A 19,359-nucleotide genomic window follows, 5' to 3' on the forward strand; every position below is an offset into this window, starting at 1 on the left:
TTTAGAAATAGTTATAAATCAGCGTAAGTGCATTGAGGTGCATAATTAATAAAGTAATCAAAAATGACTAAAATGTGGTTTTACAACTGGAAGCAAACACCCTCATGTAATCACCACAGGTGTACTGCAGCGCTGACCTTTACTGCCTGCGTCTTTAATAGATGTTGTTTTTAAAAGCTGTGTGGCACTGCCGCTTTTGAAAAAGCTTCAGTGTATTTTATGTTATGAGCAAGCACAAAGTAGTGATTCGGTAAAGAATTTTAAATGTCCTCTTGGTGAGTGTTTGTTCTGTACGATGCACTGCTATGGGATTTTAAAGCCTGCTTTGTGAAACTAGTTTTTACATACGATGAGGGGATTGCTGAATTTTTAACAAGACTAGATGGCTCTCAGCTGCACTGCCCACTGCTTCACAGAGGATAATTGCATCAGCATCAGCATAAACAGCTACTGTAATCTAGCCTGTTTATCCCCCCTCACTACATATTTCATCTGTTGACATTAGATGTCATCTGTATGGCCCTCAGAGGCATTGTGGATGTGTTTTTACAGCTGATGCTGGAGTGTTAATTACAAAAAAGAAGGGGGGGAAAAGAAGCCACAAACAATGTAAATTGGCTTATATTCCTATATATTTATATACTTGAGAAGTCCTTAAAAGAACAGTGAGATTCTAGAACTGGTGTCCTGTTCGCGTCTTTCTGTTTTATTTAAGTCATTAAATTCAAGATGCTGTGATGCATAAATAAGATCAGACCTTTTTTGGTTTATTTTCATGCCTCAGTCTATGTATGTACACACCCGGGACATGAAATTTTAATGACTCTTCTGGATAACATTTAGTAAAATGATTGTTTGGTACACATTTGATTTACCATTGAATTCTGTTACTGAGTATTTACAGTGAGATGGGAGTCACACGGCTCTAATAGTGTGGTGAGCGGGGTGGGCTTTCGTTTCAAAAACAGCATAGATTCACTTATACATGGAAGACATTATTCATTCTATGTCTTGGTAGTTTGAATATAAATAGTAAGAAATATAAAGTAACTGAGGTATAAAAATAATATGAGGTGACTGAGTCAGATATTCACATTCATATATTTCTTTACAAAAATGCTATATTATATTCAGTGCTATTGTAAAATGTCTTTGTGTGTGTGTGTGTGTGTGTGTGTGTGTGGGGGGGGGGGGGGGGGGGGGGGGGGTTAAGGCAACATGGCAAAATTGTATTCATAGTTAGAATCCATTATTCACAGCTGAACTGTTTTGTCCAGAAATATTGCCTGTGTTAGCTCCCTTAATCCAGTTCAGTTTGTTTTAGGGGTGTAAATGTTTATCAAATGTTTAAACCAGCTTATACCTAGTAAGCGTGCAAAACCCTGAAAATTGCTAAAATGAATCCAAACAAAGCACAAAGACTTCTGGCAGACTGCGGTAGCACTATTCCATCAATTATGCTGATCTTAGTTATCACACATTTCAAGTATGATTCCAGATTTGTGGAAAAAGTGATTTGCAGATCTAACTGCTGTTTTAAAGGAAAGATAATGATGATGAGATTAAGGTGGTTTCAGTAACAGGATTAGACAAGAGGAGAGACTGAATAACCTGCCAGGTAAAAAAAAAAAGAAAGAAAGAAAAAAGGGCTGTCATCTCTATCAGCTAATCATGCTCGCTGTGAATAAATAAAATGACAGTTATTAAGCAGTGTTACAAATGACAAACGAGAGAAAACACAAAAGGGGGAAAGTGTTTAAAGGAGAAGTACCGTTTGAGTTGTTAATTACATACCTGCGGCTGAATCGCATTGTTGTTAATCAGCGCTATTAATGAAAGTGCGGGTTGTTATGGTGTTTTTTGTTTTTTAGATCTGTTGAGAGGTTTGACACACTGTCTCCCCGCTTTACCTTCTCTAATTATTTCATTATTCACCTGCTGCTACATCAGTAAACAAAGCTGTTTTTGTGACAGGATGACTAATGGTGGAGGTCTTGTGTCTGTGTGTGTGTTTGTGTGTATGTGTGTGTGCAGATCTGTCCTATCCAACCACCCCAACACACATGCACACGCACTGTTAGAGGAAATCACTGATATGTAAACACCGATACATACGAGCCAGGTTTAGATGGTGAACGTGTGTTAAAGTAATATTCCTTCAGTATTAAGTATGTTTGTATGTTTGCTGGTGTGTGACCTGCACTCCCACTACAGTGTATTCTGGGTAAGTGGAGTGATGCCTTCACAGCCAGAAGCTCCCAGCTCACGTGTCTGTGGGTTTATGTTTTCCTGGGAACTGGTGTTACAGCTTCTACTTCTATGAACGTCAGCTCCTCCCCGGCTATATTCTGCAGCCATGTGACTCCTGCTGCTCCTTACTTCAGTGCATGCAGCCCCCTCCTCTCTTTGTCCTCATTTTGTTGTCTTCCCCTAACTTGACCTCCCCCTCTGTAGTGCTGTTTATCAGCAGGCTCCAACACACTACTCATTTATATGTCACATTGAAATCTCCATCTTTGTTTTTTTCCTTGTATTTTCTACAGTTTTGTTTCACTTTTTTCAAGAACTTTATTCTTAAAAATCAAATTAATTTCAACATGTTTCAAATTTTACTCTTGGAAGTCAACACCACTATCTATACGATTATTACATAGGCAACACAAGGGGACAAAGACAGTGAAGACAGAATCATAAAAAGTTTAAAGAGAAATTCAATTTGAGTCTAAAGGCGCAATAAACATGTCATAGAATGAACATGAAAGGCGGTAAAAAGTTTATGTTCTGTTTTAATGCTTTTTAAGACTTGCATAAGTAGCGGGGTGTTTGTCATATGTGCACTGCGAAAACAGTGAATAAATAAAATTGACATCTTTTTAACACAAAGAGAAAAAGAAATATTAACCATTAAGCCAAATGAGTTGAGTTGATGAAAATACAATACTTTAATCAATGCACAGATGAATGGGGAATTAAATTAAATGAAAAACATCAAGCGATTTATTAAGTTAGTGGGCCACAAAAACAGCTTTAGTGATTCTTGTCATTGATTCTTCAAATCTCTGGAAACCCATACGGTGATGGGTGGAGCACCATTCCTCCAAACATTTTTGCTTTAAATGGTGTTTTCGTGATGATTGTGGGCAATTGTGCTAGTTTACATGCTGGTTCATAAGGGGGGAGATTTGGTGTCTATCATTTTAAAATCATCCACCCCACAAAATCTATAAATAGAGGCACTGTCATCCAGAAAGTCTTGGTCTTAGTCAGACTTTAGACAAAGTTGCATTTGGAGAAAAAAAAGACTGTTGCTGGTATTATTTTGGTCACAGTTGCCAGTAACTTTTTGTTACACTACTCCTGCATATCTCTCAGAGGAAAGCCAGATGGTGGATGTGCTGGAAAAATTCCGATGGCAGAGAATGTTTCATCTTGGCAGTATTAAATGCATCAGTCTTTTCACAGCCTCTTCAAATGTACGCTGTTCTGTCATTAATTCTTTTTGCCATTAACACAGTAATTTGAAAATTCTTGAGGCGTGTGTGTGTGTGTGTGTGTGTGTGTGTGTGTGTGTGTGTGTGTGTGTGTGTGTGTGTGTGTGTGTGTGTGTGTGTGTGTGTGTGTGTGTGTGGCTGTGGCTGTGGCTGTCCCTGCAGACTCATTCAGCCAATAGCTGCACAATGCAGAGTGTGACTGTCAATGCCTTTTGCTAAATATGCTAATAACCCAACACCTGTTTGTATAAGAGAGAAAAATACACACTTCACCTCTCTGTCGAGCACACAGTCAAAGACTCCCACAGAAGACACAGGCAAAGAGATTTTTAAGCTTATTTGAGGTTGGCTTTTTTATGGATCTGTGCTTAGAGTATTTATGCTGACTTTAATGTCTTTTTGAATTTTTGTGACCAAGACAGCATGGAGCCACAGTGGTAACCTCTACTGTCTTTTCCCTTTTCTCCTTAGTGATGGAGCCCATGACGGTGACGACGTCAGTGGTCGGGCCGGAGGAGTTCGATCGCAATGCCCCCAGGATCTGTGGCGTCTGCGGGGACAAGGCCACCGGCTTCCACTTCAATGCCATGACCTGTGAGGGCTGCAAAGGGTTCTTCAGGTGAGTTTCATACTTCAGTTGATGTTTTTGCATGTTGCCTGTTTTGCGCGTTTTGGTGTATGTTTCTGCTGAGTGTAGGGTGTTTCTGGGTCCAGGCAATGTGAATACATCCTGCTGGGTATTTCAGTCTCTGGTTTGGGGGTTTGTTTGCCCCCTTAATAATGTTGTTTGCACATTTCTGCCAAAAGGACCATTAATCAAGTTAAAATAGTGAAACTTAGAAATAAGAAGTTTGAGATAAGAAATAAAAGCTGTTATGTTTTTACTTTCAAACAGCAAAGGGACCTTCTGTTGTATACTTCTGGGTTTTGCTAGTTTAAAATAAATGAAGTTGTATATTCAATAGCTTATGGGAAAAGAAAATGATCATTCTGTTTATTGAACATTGCCAATCTGAGTTTACATCATAACTGTAGATATTACTGCCTGCATGTTAATGAAGAGTGCATTATTGTTGACACTGAGGTACAGTTTGTCTGTTTCTGCCTGGCTGCATGACAGCGATTACAGTGCTTTCAGAAGATTATAAATTATTCAGTGTTCACCACAGTCCTGTTATTTTTCATTTTCTTCCTCATCTCTCTTCTCCTTTTTCTTACCCATTACTCAAACAGTGATATTTTAATGTATGTATACTATTCAGCCACAGTGTGAAAATCACTGACAGCTGAAGTAAATGACCGTCTTGTTACAATGGAAAACGTTGCCTGTTGGTATTTATGTGGATGTTACTTTGTTGCGCACCACCCACTTAAACACTGTTGCTAACCAACACCCATTGTTACACAAGCTGTGGCTTCCCCACAAGGTGCCACACCAAACCACAAAAACTGCTCGGAAACAACTCAATTCATCTGTATTGTGTTTCTTATCTTTGTCTTCAAACTCAGATCTTAATCTCATCACAGAAGTATGTAACCCACACGACTTAAGAGACCAAATGTCCCAGTTTCAGAAATGTTGTGAAACTAAAAGGATTTTTTTTTTTATTCATGTCCCAGCAAATCATGTTTTTGGCACCACAGAGTATATCTGTACAGTATAAAATGGATTTAATCTTTTGGTTTAGGCCTTCTCTTTTTAACTTTAAAATTTTGGATGTCTACATTTCAGTAGTATGTACAGTTCATCTGTTGCTGGGTTATCACCAGAAATGCCTGTTTTTAGTAGTATATCGCTTATGTTATAAATAATAAATGATCCCAAATGAGTAACTGATTCTTTGTGGCTCTTCATAGGCGCAGCATGAAACGTAAAGCTTCCTTCACCTGTCCATTTAACGGGAGCTGCACCATCACTAAGGACAACCGGCGTCACTGCCAGGCCTGTCGTCTTAAACGCTGCATTGACATCGGCATGATGAAAGAGTGTAAGTTGATATTTATGACCTCTAATAGTCTAACAGCACTTATGTTGTTGATGCCATTGCTTGACATGTAAAACATGACTAAAGTATCTTGTATGTAAGTGATCCTTTTTTTTTAATGATTAGTTGTAAGTTACTGGGCTGGGTATCAGAGTGAAACCTGCTGGTTTATATATTCAACTGTGGGGTTGAATATATGCTTTGTTAATGAGGACAAAGCATATAAACAAATGGGCATATAGACAAAGCACTTTTTTATTTCAGTAAGATACACTGAAATAATATTCTTTTTATAAATTACATTATTATAAATTATATGACTATAGATGGAAAAATTACGATAGCTTCAAGATCACGATTATGATTAAAAATCATGCTATTATTTGATGTTTGTGCTGGACTTTGATATATGCCTTTGCAGAGTGATACTGAGGCTGATATTAAAGCGAGCATTAACAGCTTTGCTCCTGCTTGACTTACCTTTGATGTAATATTCATGTTCGTATCTGAGATACTGAGCAGCTGGTCTGATGCTGCTTCTGTGTCACTGCTTAAATTAGAAACCAAGGCCACCGCTGCACAAAAGACAATTGATCTGTAATAATTATTTTATTTCTGTAGCTGGGATGGAAAATCAGCCAATAGCATAAATGGTTTTGGTGTAAATTGATTTATAGGAAGTAGATATCATAAGGTTTGCACCATATGGCAAACTCAGTCGTGGGTCAGATTGTTGCTGAACTTAATAATGTTGTTAATTCTCCTTATAGCCTTCCAGATTAGGGCTTCTGTAGTTAGTGAAGTTTAGTTGGTAGGATTAAAGCATTGTAATCAGTTACTGAAGTAATATTGTCTTATATTTTCAGTTTGATAGTGTTCTGCATTTAACTGTGTTGGTTATGCATGCAGCAGCAGGCCTGGGTGTAACACAAGAAGAAGGTGCTGTCAAGGGAAAATGAGCCATCACCTCACCTTTTGTTAACACAAAATAGCATTTGATGCGCAGTGGCTACCATAGTTATTTTGCATGTTTACAAACGATCATATTATACAGTGCTTACATCAACGGTCCTGCATCCAACTTATTTAAATGAAAAATAGGGACTTTAATGTTACAAGCCAGTGTGCATTTCAGTCACATTAAAACTAACTATATAGTAATAGAAAGTACCGCCAGCATCACTGCATGAGCATAATTGTAACAAGTTGTAGATGACAAGAGGTAAATAAGAGAGCAAGTGGGAAGGAAGGAAGGAAGGAAGGAAGGAAGGAAGGGGGGAAGGAAGGAAAGAAGGAAGGAAGCCAGGAGGGGTTAAAGTACTTTTCAACAATGGCTCGCTTTCTTCAAAGAGACAGAATTGTTGAGCTTCCATTTCATTCACAAAAAGACTGTGTGTGTGTGTGTGTGTGTGTGTGTGTGTGTGTGTGTGTGTGTGTGTGTGTGTGTGTGTGTGTGTGTGTGTGTGTGTGTGTGTGTGTAAGAGGGCACAATTCAGACTGGTGATTGCCACCGTGTTCACCATAAATAGACATACTACACTGCAGTGTCTGTTTGTGTCTGATGAAAGAAGAGCGAAGAGAGAGCGAGAAGTTAGAGAGCGACAGGGACTCTTATGTGGATAAAATGGTCTCTTTGTCAGAGCTTATACACAGGTTTGTGGGGAAAACGCAGCCCACTGTATTCACTACTGGGAATTACAGCTGCTCTGCTTGTCTCTATTGTGCCTGCGAAGCAATTTTTCCAAATAAATATCCGTTGTATGCTATGTTAAAGCCTCAGATCTTTGGTAATGATAAATCTGTTATAGAAGAGACGTATTAATACCAACTGCAATTGTGTCATTGACACTGAAAAGAAATGTAGCAGGACTGTATGCTAGCAAGCTTGACACTAAAGCCCAGTTCACACGACTGAATCGAGTCAGATTATTAGCATTCTGTGAATAGAGTAACTGTTAAAAATATTAATATATTATCAATAGATAACATGTACAAGAGTGCATGCAAAAATGCATGCAGTATTGTACAATATAAAATCCTGTCTTCCTTCTCTCACCCCAACTGGTCACTGCAGCTGACCACCCCTCCCTGAGCCTGGTTTTGCAGGAGGTTTCTTCCTGTTAAAAGGGAGTTTTTCCTTCCTGCTGTCGCTAAAGTGCTTGCTCATAGGGGGTCATATGATTGTTGGGTTTTCTCTGTATGTATTATTATAGGGTCTACCTTGAAATATAAAGCACCTTGAGGCAACTGTTGTCGTGATTTGGCGCTATACAAATAAAATTGAATTGAATAAAAATTACGTAGTGTATGCACCTTGGAGCTTCAGCAACATACATACAGTTGGCTTCTTTCTTGAGTTATTTACAAGTTTCTACATCAGAGAATAAAGTTATGTTGAAACCAAGCACACCATTGTTTTTCTTGTGAAATTACCAATAAGTTTGATGTGTCACATGGCCCTCTTCCTATTGAAAAAACAAAAGTTGTATCCAAGATGGCCGACTTCTAAATGGCCACCATGGTCACCACCCATCTTGAGGAGTTTGCCCCCTCACATATACTAATGTGCCACAAACAGGACTTTAATATCACCAACCATTCCCATGTTATTACGGTTTATCCATATAAATGGCCCACCCTGTAGAAGATAAGATCAAAGTGTATATGGACTGCTGTGTGTACCTCCAGTTATAAAAGAGTACAGTTATCTTTACTGATGTGTCTTTGTTGTGATAACATACCCGCAGATTACTGAAAATTCAAACTGATCCCAACACAGAGCCAGATACAGCATTCTATCTACTCAAACATTTATTTATTTTTTATTTATTTAAAGTGATATGTCGAGTTGATAAAGGAGAACAAACAAGTGCTCGTAGTAGTTTTCAAAGCATTGTTTTTAGGGTAATTTTGCTTGTATGACAAAGAAGATAACTCTGATAACTCGTTCTGTGCATATATCTCCATGCGGTTCTTATGCGCCAATCCCAGCTGTTTGTGATTTATTTCATCAGGCGGCCTCGCTGCGGTTGCGTTAAAACTTCTGACTCAAAAGTATTTTCATAAAAAAATAATATGTCTTTGTCAGCTTTTATTTCCATGGAAATAAAATAACATAAGGATTAGGTTTCAGGATTTTTTTGGGTTTTTTTTTCTTTTGTTTTTGAGGATAACATGTAATAAATGAATTTGAACGAGTCTTTTCATTCACACAGTTCAGTTAGCATCAGTGTTGGTGTGTATGTGTTTCTGTCTCTGTATTCTATCCTCTTTATTCTGACGGCTTTGTCTAAGCTTCACCGCCATTCAGATTAGAACTCCGTGTGTGTGTTTGCCCTCTGGTATTTGTGCCAGCTGAGTTCATAGTAAACACCCCTATGCTGTCCTTATTTGACAGAGGTTAGGTGGATGCCAGGACACCCCTCCCCCACGCCTGTGTGTGTGTGTCATAATACTTGCAGTGTTTGTGTATTTTTGTGTGCTTATCCTTGGGTGGGTGCTTATTTGTAACAGGATTAGAAGTTAAGGAGAATTTCTGAAACATTTTACCGTTTAGGTGGCTGGATTCTCGCCTGCTGTTGCCAAGCCCATCAGTTCCCTAATTTAAATTCTTCACCCTTTCTCTAATGTTTTTGTATTCTGTCCTTTTGACAACCTTTACTCTTGTTCGATGTAACCAGAATTGCCAGATGCTCACTTTGTGGACCAAACATGTTAAACAGAGGGAAATGGTGTGGATCCAAAACTAAAAGCTTGATCTCCCAGCTTCATCGTCATGAATCTAATGGGCTATTTCCTCTCTAAATAGTAAGTGCAGTAAGTGCTGCAACAGTATTGGTCACCAGAACCACCTTGACATATATCTAGAGCTGGGCGATAGAACGATAACGATATGTATCGCGATATAACTTTTACTCGATAGAGAAATTAAGCTATCGCGATAGACCTCGCCGCTCTTGTCCTCTTAAAAAAAAAAAAAAAAAAAAAAAGGTCAGCCAATCCAAATTAAGTAGCGCAGAGCCGAACCAATCACAGCCGCAGCGTCACGTCGCGTGACTTGTTGCATACAGCACAAGTGCCAAGCCGCACGTGTGTTTGTTTGGGAAGCAGCCAGCGGGTAATGGAGCCAGCACATAATGGAGGAAATGAGTGTGCCGACTAGAAAAATCAACCGAGCGTGACCGAAGAGAAAACAGATGATGTTTCCAATGCCGGAGAGATTGTCGAACAGAAGAGCCATAGAAGTTCCGTAGTGTGAAGGTATTTCGGCTATTTCAAGTCTGACAAAAAACAGAGTAGCGTGCACTGTAAATTGTGCCGAAAGCAAGTCTGGAAATACAATAAACTGGTGCATGCGTCACACTGTGCGCCACGTTATTGTTTCGGTGAAATGAATTTCTACAATACTGTTACTGTTAATTCTACTCTCTGCAGTGTTTAAATGCTTACATATACACACAGTTACTGTCCGTCCACACATACGACTCGGTTCTGCTTCTATGCCCCAGCTTTGTTTACTTTTTCCCACCGAGGCTTCTAGACTTCTGATTGGCCAACATTTCTGCACGGTTAGGAATCTAGCGCCACCTGCTGCTTTGGCATGTTCATAGCAGCGTTTTCCTTCATTTCTGCCTTTATGTGTGGACGGGATTATTTTTTAAAACGAAAACGGAAAATCTCCGTTTTCAAAAATACCCGTGTACGTGTGGACGTAGCCTCAGTCTCTGACTGGAAGCGCTAATTCGTCATTCGGCTTTTGTCAGACTAAAGTAACTGTTAAAAGTGTTTGAAAAGCTCAGCTATACAACAAGGAGAGATTGAGAATTTCCTTTTAGTTCTCAGTTTATTTGATATTGACAAAAGTTAGTCAGTTTTGTCTGATCTTCTGTAAAACAAACTAAGATTTATTTTTAGAATTAATATTTTGTTTCTAAGTGGAATTGACAATTTAGTCTGTTTCGTTTGTTCTATTTTGAAACTTAAACGCTTTAGCGGCTGCCTTTTGTGTAGTTTGCAATATTTGCCTTTATTTATCTGAAAAAGTCTCATGTTCCTTAAGTACATCTACCCTGTTGAACTTATTATGGGAAATAAATATTTAAATAAAAACAAGCTGCTGATTATTTCACATTTTACTTGTGAGCAACGGCACATTTAAATCTTACAAATATAGTTATTTGGCTTATATCGTGATAGATATCGTTATCGCCTGAAATGAAAAAAACATATCGTGATATGAAAAAATCTCATATCGCCCAGCTCTACATATATCTCACCAAATTGGAGTATTAGAAGTCTCAATTGTGTTTAAGTGGTTGGTTGGCTGGTTTATGAATAAGCCTGCTGGGAACCTCTGGGCCTCCACCACAGGGGCACTCTGCTGCTCGCTTATTGCCAGGGAACAGGACCGGTGTTGACCAAAACTTGTTGGATTTTAATTAATTGCCCCCATCACAGTTTGCCTTTCTTTCTTTCAGCCTTTCTCTCTTTGCTCTCCTCTGCCACTCTGGGCACTTCACCACATCCAATCACTGACTTTACAAACAGCAAACTTTCTTTTGGTAAACTGCTGCTGCCTGCCAAGTGCTGTGGGGTGGTCAAGATGTTCCTTTGATGGTTGGTTGTTTTTTGTGGAAAGCCTTAATGATTCCATCCAGTGCTCAAACTTGGCTGGAAACCGGTTCAATCATGTTCTGGGCTTTAGAATAGCTTCTTTGACGGCTGGTGCCAAACTTGACCAAATTGTGCCCATTCACGATTGAGTTATTTGGATGTCTTCACCACAAGGAGTGGTTCAAGACAGTCCTGGCTTGTGACTGGATGGACACCGGAGTGTAGCCAAAGCCTAATTAATTACAGTCAGTTAAAAGAGATGAAAGCCTAGTAAAACCTAGTTAGCTAAGCAGTCAAGCTTATTGAATTGCCTTTTTAAGCCTCAAGTAGTAGTATTTGTTGTTGTCGTTGGTCTCTGCATCACCCAATCATTTGATTATGTAACGCTGCTTCTGTGGTTGCAGTCCAGGGTGCAATTACAGAAAGTTCACTTTAAAATTAGTTGTTTACAACTTCCAGGGAAACAACCAGTATTCAAGATGAAGTGTGTGTTTTCTGAGTTCTATTTAATTTTCAGTCAGCCATGACATATAATTGGTCTCTTAAGCTCTAAAGTACATAAATATTTGCTATCCTTGTACCTTTGATCCAAAGATGTATTTAAAATTAGAAAGGCTACAGCTGAATTACAAAAGTTCCCTGTCTTTTAAAAATTGCACATGCTATAAATACTAAACAATTTAAAAAAAAACAGCATAATGTGATTAGACTAAATTAATTGTGCATAAAACGTAAACAAAACAGTTTTTCTGTAGCTGTCAGATTGCAGCTTCATCTTTTTGGGCTTCAGCCATGACAGTCTGTCTCTTCTTGGCAGTCGCAGCCTGTCTGGCAATCACACTGTCTGTCTGCCCAGTTGAGCTCTTCATGGGTAATCGTTTACTATGGCGCAGAGTCAAAGGTATAATATGGGCCAAGGCATTCATAGGTCAGTGGAATGCTTCAGCAGTGACTACAGTGACCCATGGGCTCCAACTTCAGATAACATAAATACTAACTGTAAAAATATTTACCAGTATTTTTAGCATTTCTGAAAACGTTATCTTCAATAATTTAAATTACAATCAGGTGCCCCTTCAATTCGACAAATATCCAGATGCTCATTTAAAAGAGAAACTGAAACTGGAGTGTTTATTGAACCTTTTGTTTAATTTAAAAAAAAGAAATTAATGATCAGTTTAATTTGTATCATTTTTGCTACCATTGCTGGCATTTTTGTGTAATTTACGGCAATGTGTTATTTTGCGATTCATTTATGGGTTTTTTTAGGGGTGAAAAAAACTTCTGACAAGATGTTACATAAACTCACAAAACCCATGTATCAAATATGGTATTTATGAATCCCTTGTGGCAGGACCATTTTATTGTAATGTAAAACCAGAGATTAGCCACTTCAGGAAATGTTGACAGTGATCTTTTTTTCTAATACAATTTTATCAGCGCCATCTATCATGGTTTGCCTAGTCAAAGGGATCAGATTTTGTCAGAGGATTCACGGCCATCTGTCATTGTATATCATATTTAAAATCCAAAGCAGACAAATGCAGGTCAGCGGCAATCTGTAGTAAATAATATGTTTTGATAGTCTCTGATTAGAAAGCAATGTAAGGCTCTAAAACGTGTGCGTGCAAACCCAGGAATTCCCAAGCAACCGTCTCATCGAGTCAAGAGTCATTATAAGCAGTAAGTCTATTCTGTTCTGCACCACTGCGCCGCACTGCCTGCAGCTTCTGTCGGGCAGCATGAATAAGGAAAAAGGCACTTAAATATCTAACATTAACCGCATCATCTGAATGAAAAGACAGGAGACATGACAGGCTCTTCTGCTTGCCAACTTGAAGCGATGCAATGGTAATGTAACCTGGGATGGAAATATTTGGGGCTTACATTACATCGCCCTTAGCTACTTTTATTGCTGACTTTCTCAGATTTCATCTATGAAAGTTGGTAATGATGCCTTAACTATTATCTAAGGTACCACACAGGAATTGCTTTCCTTTAACTCCTAACTTGATTTTGCTTCTTTTTCATAATTTCTTTGTAAAATGTTTTGATGTGTCTTTTATTCTATCTTCCATTGCAGTCATACTGACAGATGAAGAGGTTCAACGGAAAAGGGACATGATAATGAAGAGAAAAGAGGAGGAGGCAGCCCGAGAGGCCATGAGGCCCCGGCTGAATGAGGAACAGGCTCGGATCATCTCCTGCCTGGTGGAAGCTCACCACAAGACCTACGATGCCTCCTATTCTGACTTCACACGCTTTAGGGTTAGTCCTGTGAAAAGTTACTTTCTTTCTTCACACCTGCCAGAGGTCCTGGGTTAAAATCTGAGACAAGCCCCCACTTGTTAAGTTCTCCTGAAAAAGTCCAAGGGGTGTGGGAAAGTAAAAAGTGTCCGGTTTGAAAAAAAGAGACATGGAAGGAAAATTGTTAAAGTTTTAAAAAATGAATAATTAAACTTAAAGAGATGGACGAGCTGCTATCGCCTTCAAAAGAAAGAAAACATAACAAAAGCCTCTCTGGCACTCTGGCGTCATGGGCCACATAAAGCCCAGTTTGACCTTAAGATGGGATAAAGGAAAATCTCCTCTCTTTCAGTGCAAATATGTTTAACTACACATGAAATCACTGAGATGTGCAATTTTAACTGCATGTCTCAGGTTTCGACATGAAAAATGTGCAAAATTACAGAAAAAAGTAGCTCACTGCCCAGAGTCTCCTGTATTTCTAAAACATAAAGTTTCTATATTTCTATAGATGGTTAATGACAGAAACATTTCTGTCATGTAATTGTTTATGTACTACTTAGTTCAGTTGATTTAGCATGAACGACCATGGGGGAGGAGAAACTGTAAAACTTACAGTTAAAAGTCCAAAAATGTATGCCCCTCTTTCACGTTTTCCAGCCTTCCAGTGGGTCTGACTGGAGTCTTTGCTGGGCTGACTCTGGTCCGGAGGCCTTATGTTTGACACCCCTGCACTAGCGCTCTCTATTCTCTGGTCTTAATTGCTGAGTAGAGTCAGCTGTACAAAAAGGCTAGCACCTTACCCACGACCATACAGGGTAAAACCACAGCAGGCCCTACTAGGACAGTGACAGCTCACTTTATGATTAGTGGAGCAAATTCATTTTGTTTTCCAAATGACTATGGGTGTACCAGGTGTCATGTGTCATGACCTGGTACACACAGGATGAAAGCATGGAATCAGATCTGTCTTTTACTTTGTGCCTAATGAATATGATTAGATTAAATTTGTCTGCAGTAAAACATCAGGAATTGCTGCAATGTGTTAACACCACAGCAAGCCCCATTCATTATTACTGAGCGTTAACTCTTACACAATTACACTGACTTGAGCTGGACATGTATATGTGAGGTGACATACTTTAATCACAGTTTCCACTTATGCATATTTTTCACAGAAAATAATTATAAGTAACAATGAAGCAAATATTTTTGAATGAGTAATGAGAATTTGAGAACATGATTTTGGTACTTTTTGGTAATGTCACTGTTTTATATACAAAAATAGAGCTAATAGAGCAACAGTGTTGTGCCATGTGTGCCGACCAGGTTAGCTGTTTAATAGTTCACTGTTGTTGAAACGTGGGCTTTATTGAAATTCATCAAAGTGTTCTTCAGTGATCAGTGATTACATCAGCTGCTGGTGAGGCAGGGGCTGTTTTTGCTTGTTCTTTGTTTTTTTGGTAACCCCAGTACATACAGGAAATTTTCAGAACACGGTGTTCATGCACACTGTGCGGCAAACCTGACATTTCTAATTCTATTATGTGAAGCTTTATTACTTTATTATTGCGACTGCTATTCTGAGTAAAACCTCAAATAGAAAAAGAACAGTTCCAGCAGTCCCTGCTCCTGTGACACAGACCTGTGGTGTGTTGTGATTACTTGGACTTTTGGAGCCCATGAAAACAAGCCAAGCAGCACTGGGTAATATTAATGCTTGTGTTTACGTGTGTGTTTGCAGCCCCCGGTACGCGAAGGCCCGGTTACACGCAGTGCCAGCAGAGCTGCCTCTCTTCACTCACTCTCTGATGCCTCGTCTGACTCATTAAACCACTCACTTGGTGAGACAATAAAGGGTCCCTCTTCTCTTGTGTGTTTTATCAATCAGGGTTAGGACACAAGGACCCAGCTGTGAAGAGATCTATTGATTAAAAATAATAATAACTAAGCTCCATTTTGCGGTTGTATCACACCAGCTGCATTGTCAGTGAGCTCCTGGATCATACCCACTGTGGAAAACAAACAGACCCAATAAAGGAATACTCATATTTGCAGTTACAAGAAATATGAGGGGTGCTTGTGCCCACTGTTAGTCATACTGACTCACTGATGCTCCACAGTGAAGCTGTAGTGATTGTACTGATCTTGAGCTGCTGTGTGTCAATCTTTTTTAGAATTTGTTGCTTCTTTCCCATCTCGGCCAAACAGAATACACTTAATACCTTTCATTAAATTACTTAAAAGTCTTTGGTGCATTTATTATTTAAACCCATCGGTTCAAGGTGAACTCACTTGCCATCTCCGCTGTGTAACCGGTAACTTGCTCTTTGCTATTTCTGTCCGTTCTAAATGTTTTCTTGTAATCCCTCCCTTCCTTCCCCACCCTGTTCCCTTTCCCCCCCTTCCTCCTTTATCAACTTGTCTCCTAATCCCCTCCTTGAGCAGAGTCAGTGGACACCAAAATGAACTTCAGCAACCTGTTAATGATGTACCAAGATGGCGCAAGTAGTCCAGACTCCAGTGAAGAGGACACAAAACTTTCCATGCTGCCCCACCTGGCTGACCTGGTGTCCTACAGCATTCAGAAGGTTATAGGCTTTGCCAAGATGATCCCAGGCTTCAGGTACCAATTAAAGCCTCTAATGAGATTTGCCAAGAAAGTACATTAAAGCATTTTGTTATTTTTGTAACTAATATTTTTAAAAAGATGGATTCATCTAATTTGCCATAATTTACCAACAGTTGCTAAACACTATATAATGTTAGCTTTATTTGGGTTTACGTGGGTCCCAATGCACCGATAAAATAGCTGATCAGCTATTTCGGTAGATTACTCATTTGATTCACTAAGAAAACATAAACATAAATGCTAAAAATTTGGCCATTCTAACTTTCAATATGTACGGATTAACTGAATCTGCTAATTTGGCTATGGAAGATTCTAAAGAACATTTTCAGTTTCTTTTTTCCCACATAGATTTCATTTCCATAGACATGAGACCAATAAAGTGATTGGCAGATTATTCAGTAATCTGACTGAACATATAATTTGAATACTTTGTTGTGAATGTAATTGAAATGTCTTAGAGACAAAGCAGACTGCTTAATCTGATCCAATTAGAGATAAGCAGGAAAATTGCTGGGCTCAGAGGGGCTCTGATTGCTAGACGTCTCATACCATAAAGCCGCTAATATTCTAGCAATCTTATTCTCAATGCCATTAACTAAGTTTCTGATATGTTTTTTTATGGACTCGTTACAGTATATCCATGTTATATTTTCATTTTTAAAATTAAATTTGCAAGAATTTCAAGCAAACTTTCTTCACTTTTTCACTATGGGCTCTTTTCACCAAAGTTTTGAGGTGGCACATGAATTTAATTAATTTTGAAATAAGACTAACATGATAAAATGTAGAACAGGTGAAACACTGTCAATACTTTCCCGATGCATTGTAAATTCTGGTGCATCCAATGGGTAGCACATAGACGATGCCCCACCCACATGAAGGGCCCGGTTGTTTGCTGGGCATTACCGAGTAAGGCGAGATGCTATTATCAACCCCCAAACAAACATGCTCTTCCAATAATACTCCAGAACAGGCTGTAGCTTTATAAATACATGCAGAGCAGAGATAAATTTGTAAATGTATGCACATACAGAGACGATGAAACAGAAGAATAAACATGGAATACTGTATCTCTCACATGGGTGTGCATAACGCATACATGTCTGCATCTTGGGAAACAATAATGGCTCATGGATAAGTAAGGTCTATGCTGTGAGGCCCAAATGAAGAAGTTTGGGATTTCTTTGTCAACTTTCTTTTTTTCTTTTCTTTCTGTAGGCATAATTATAGACACATTTAAATAGTGTTTAGATCCTTGGTATATAAAAACAAAGGAAAAAAAAATCTGATTTCATTCAGCAGTGATGGCATGAACATGTAGATAAAAGGTCTGTGGTTCTCTTACATTTGCATCTGCTTGCATCAGTGAATGCAGATGCACATACTTTTAGTTCTGTTTGCAAAGATCTCTGTTGCTAAAGTACCTGTTAAAAATACATTGTTTTATTTCTTGTTCTACTATCTCTCTACCTCACAGACGAACAGTTATTTGTGTATATAGGTGGTTAAGTGGAACTCGTCAGATGGAACAGGGTCATGTGTATTCTGGGGACAAGAAAGTTTTGGGTTTTTTATTAGCACGCTTAATTTGCATCAATTAAAATGTAAAGTTTGTTTGCAGCCAGTGTTTGTTACCGTGCACGTGTACCGCTATATAACAGTACAATCTGACCCATTTCCAAACTTACTACATGCACTATTTGTTTCTTTGGCTTTTTGTTTTTAAACAAAACACTTTACAGTTAAAACTGTATTTTAAATATATTTACCCATGATTAATTCACAATTTATGATAATCTATTATTATTTTATTTGCTCTTGTATGGGTTATTCATGAAGTTATACATGTATAACTTTGTATGGTTAATGCATTATGAAGGCACTATTTCTCTCAGGGCTTCAAAAAGTAAAGTAAACCAAAGAAAACACCTTCTTCTTCTGTCCCAGGTCCAGATTCACTGATTTGACAGTGCTTGTGCCTGACTGAACCAGTGTAGTGTGACTCATGCTTTTATCTGTAACTGTGTGTGTTGTACAGAGACCTGACAGCAGAGGACCAGATCGCTCTTTTAAAGTCAAGTGCCATTGAGATCATCATGCTGCGTTCAAACCAGTCATTCAGTCTGGAAGACATGTCCTGGAGCTGTGGAGGACCTGACTTTAAGTATTGCATCACCGATGTGACAAAGGGTTGGTTTCCTCTCATTCATGTAGCAGCTGCACAGTAGAACTAAAGCATCGGTGACTGCATTTCATGTTTACAGTATGTATTTTTAAAGAAGCATGTACAGAGCGTGTAAGAGACCATGCTTATCTGTTATATATACTCTTAAAACATGGACTCCTCTTCTTGAGTCACTGCTCTGGAGGCATTGGTGAATAATAGCTTTACACACTCCCAGGTATAGAGTGTTAATTGTTGAAGCTGGTGACACAGCTGGGATTATTTTTCTCCCAGTTTATATAACAGTCTTACAAGGATCCCCCACACTCGGCTTTTTACGCACACTTGCACATTACTGTGAGGTTTCAATTTCAGGTATTTTCAGCCACAAGCGCACACTCTGTGCTTATTCACTCGTACATGAAGGGCAGGTAGCGATGTTCTCTGTCCGCAAAATCGAAATACACATAGAGACCAGGTGTGTTTTCATTCATAAGCACAATGTACTAACAGTGAGTGTGTGTCATCCTTCACAGCGGGTCACACTCTGGAGCTGTTGGAGCCGCTGGTGAAATTCCAAGTCGGTCTGAAGAAACTCAACCTGCACGAGGAGGAGCACGTGCTGCTGATGGCCATCTGCCTGCTCTCCCCAGGTACTGCCGCTGCTGTTTGTGTGTTCGTCCGTGCCTTCATTGTCTTGGAGTATTTCCAGCTGAGCCATGCTTTAAAGATTGAGAATAGAGATTAGAGATGGTTAGTGGTTCGTTTCACTACTAACAACACCGTATCATCAAAGTGTGAACAGCATGGCGCAGGGTGTGTGTCGCATTCTCTTTCCGACCTAGATTCCTCCTATAGTCGTGTGCTGCCAGTAACACAAGAAAAAGCTTTTCCTGGAAGACCAAATGTGCTGTTCAGTACATTAAAGCATGAGGTTACAAAACAGTGTGGGAAGCAGAAGTTTGCATGCTGTAAATGACAAGTTTGAACCAGTGAATGAACATTAGGAGTATCAAATCCCTGAATCACAGAAAGAATCTGTCAAGCAGCAGGGTCATTTGTAGAGAATGTACACCATTTCAAAAACAGTTTGTTTTGTTTTCCTTGAGACTCGAGAGCCTCAGGGACACACTATTTGTATCAAAGCAACAGCACTTAGAAAGTAGCCGCAGTTAGAAATTAAATTCTTTGAGGGAGGGAAAAAAATCATTAGTTCTGTCCTTGTTC

The 19,359-nt window shown here is 39.0% G+C and overlaps 1 protein-coding gene across 1 annotated transcript in view; it reads left to right on the forward strand.

Annotated features, from left to right (window-relative positions):
* The window catches only part of LOC146645047 (vitamin D3 receptor A), an 88,121-nt gene that overhangs the window by 57,993 nt on the left and 10,769 nt on the right, over window positions 1-19,359 (forward strand). The window contains exons 3-9 of the mRNA XM_085393138.1: window positions 3,963-4,110; window positions 5,349-5,479; window positions 13,173-13,357; window positions 15,081-15,180; window positions 15,785-15,962; window positions 18,007-18,158; window positions 18,669-18,785. Of these exons, the coding sequence (XP_085249264.1) occupies window positions 3,965-4,110; window positions 5,349-5,479; window positions 13,173-13,357; window positions 15,081-15,180; window positions 15,785-15,962; window positions 18,007-18,158; window positions 18,669-18,785 (1,009 nt within the window). The 5' untranslated portion in view covers window positions 3,963-3,964. The remainder of the gene's footprint in view (window positions 1-3,962; window positions 4,111-5,348; window positions 5,480-13,172; window positions 13,358-15,080; window positions 15,181-15,784; window positions 15,963-18,006; window positions 18,159-18,668; window positions 18,786-19,359) is intronic.

The sequence above is a fragment of the Rhamphochromis longiceps genome, linkage group LG20, assembly GCF_057381845.1.
Source record: "Rhamphochromis longiceps isolate RC_006_pf linkage group LG20, R_longiceps_female_GT1.1, whole genome shotgun sequence".
Taxonomy (NCBI): Eukaryota; Metazoa; Chordata; class Actinopteri; order Cichliformes; family Cichlidae; genus Rhamphochromis; species Rhamphochromis longiceps.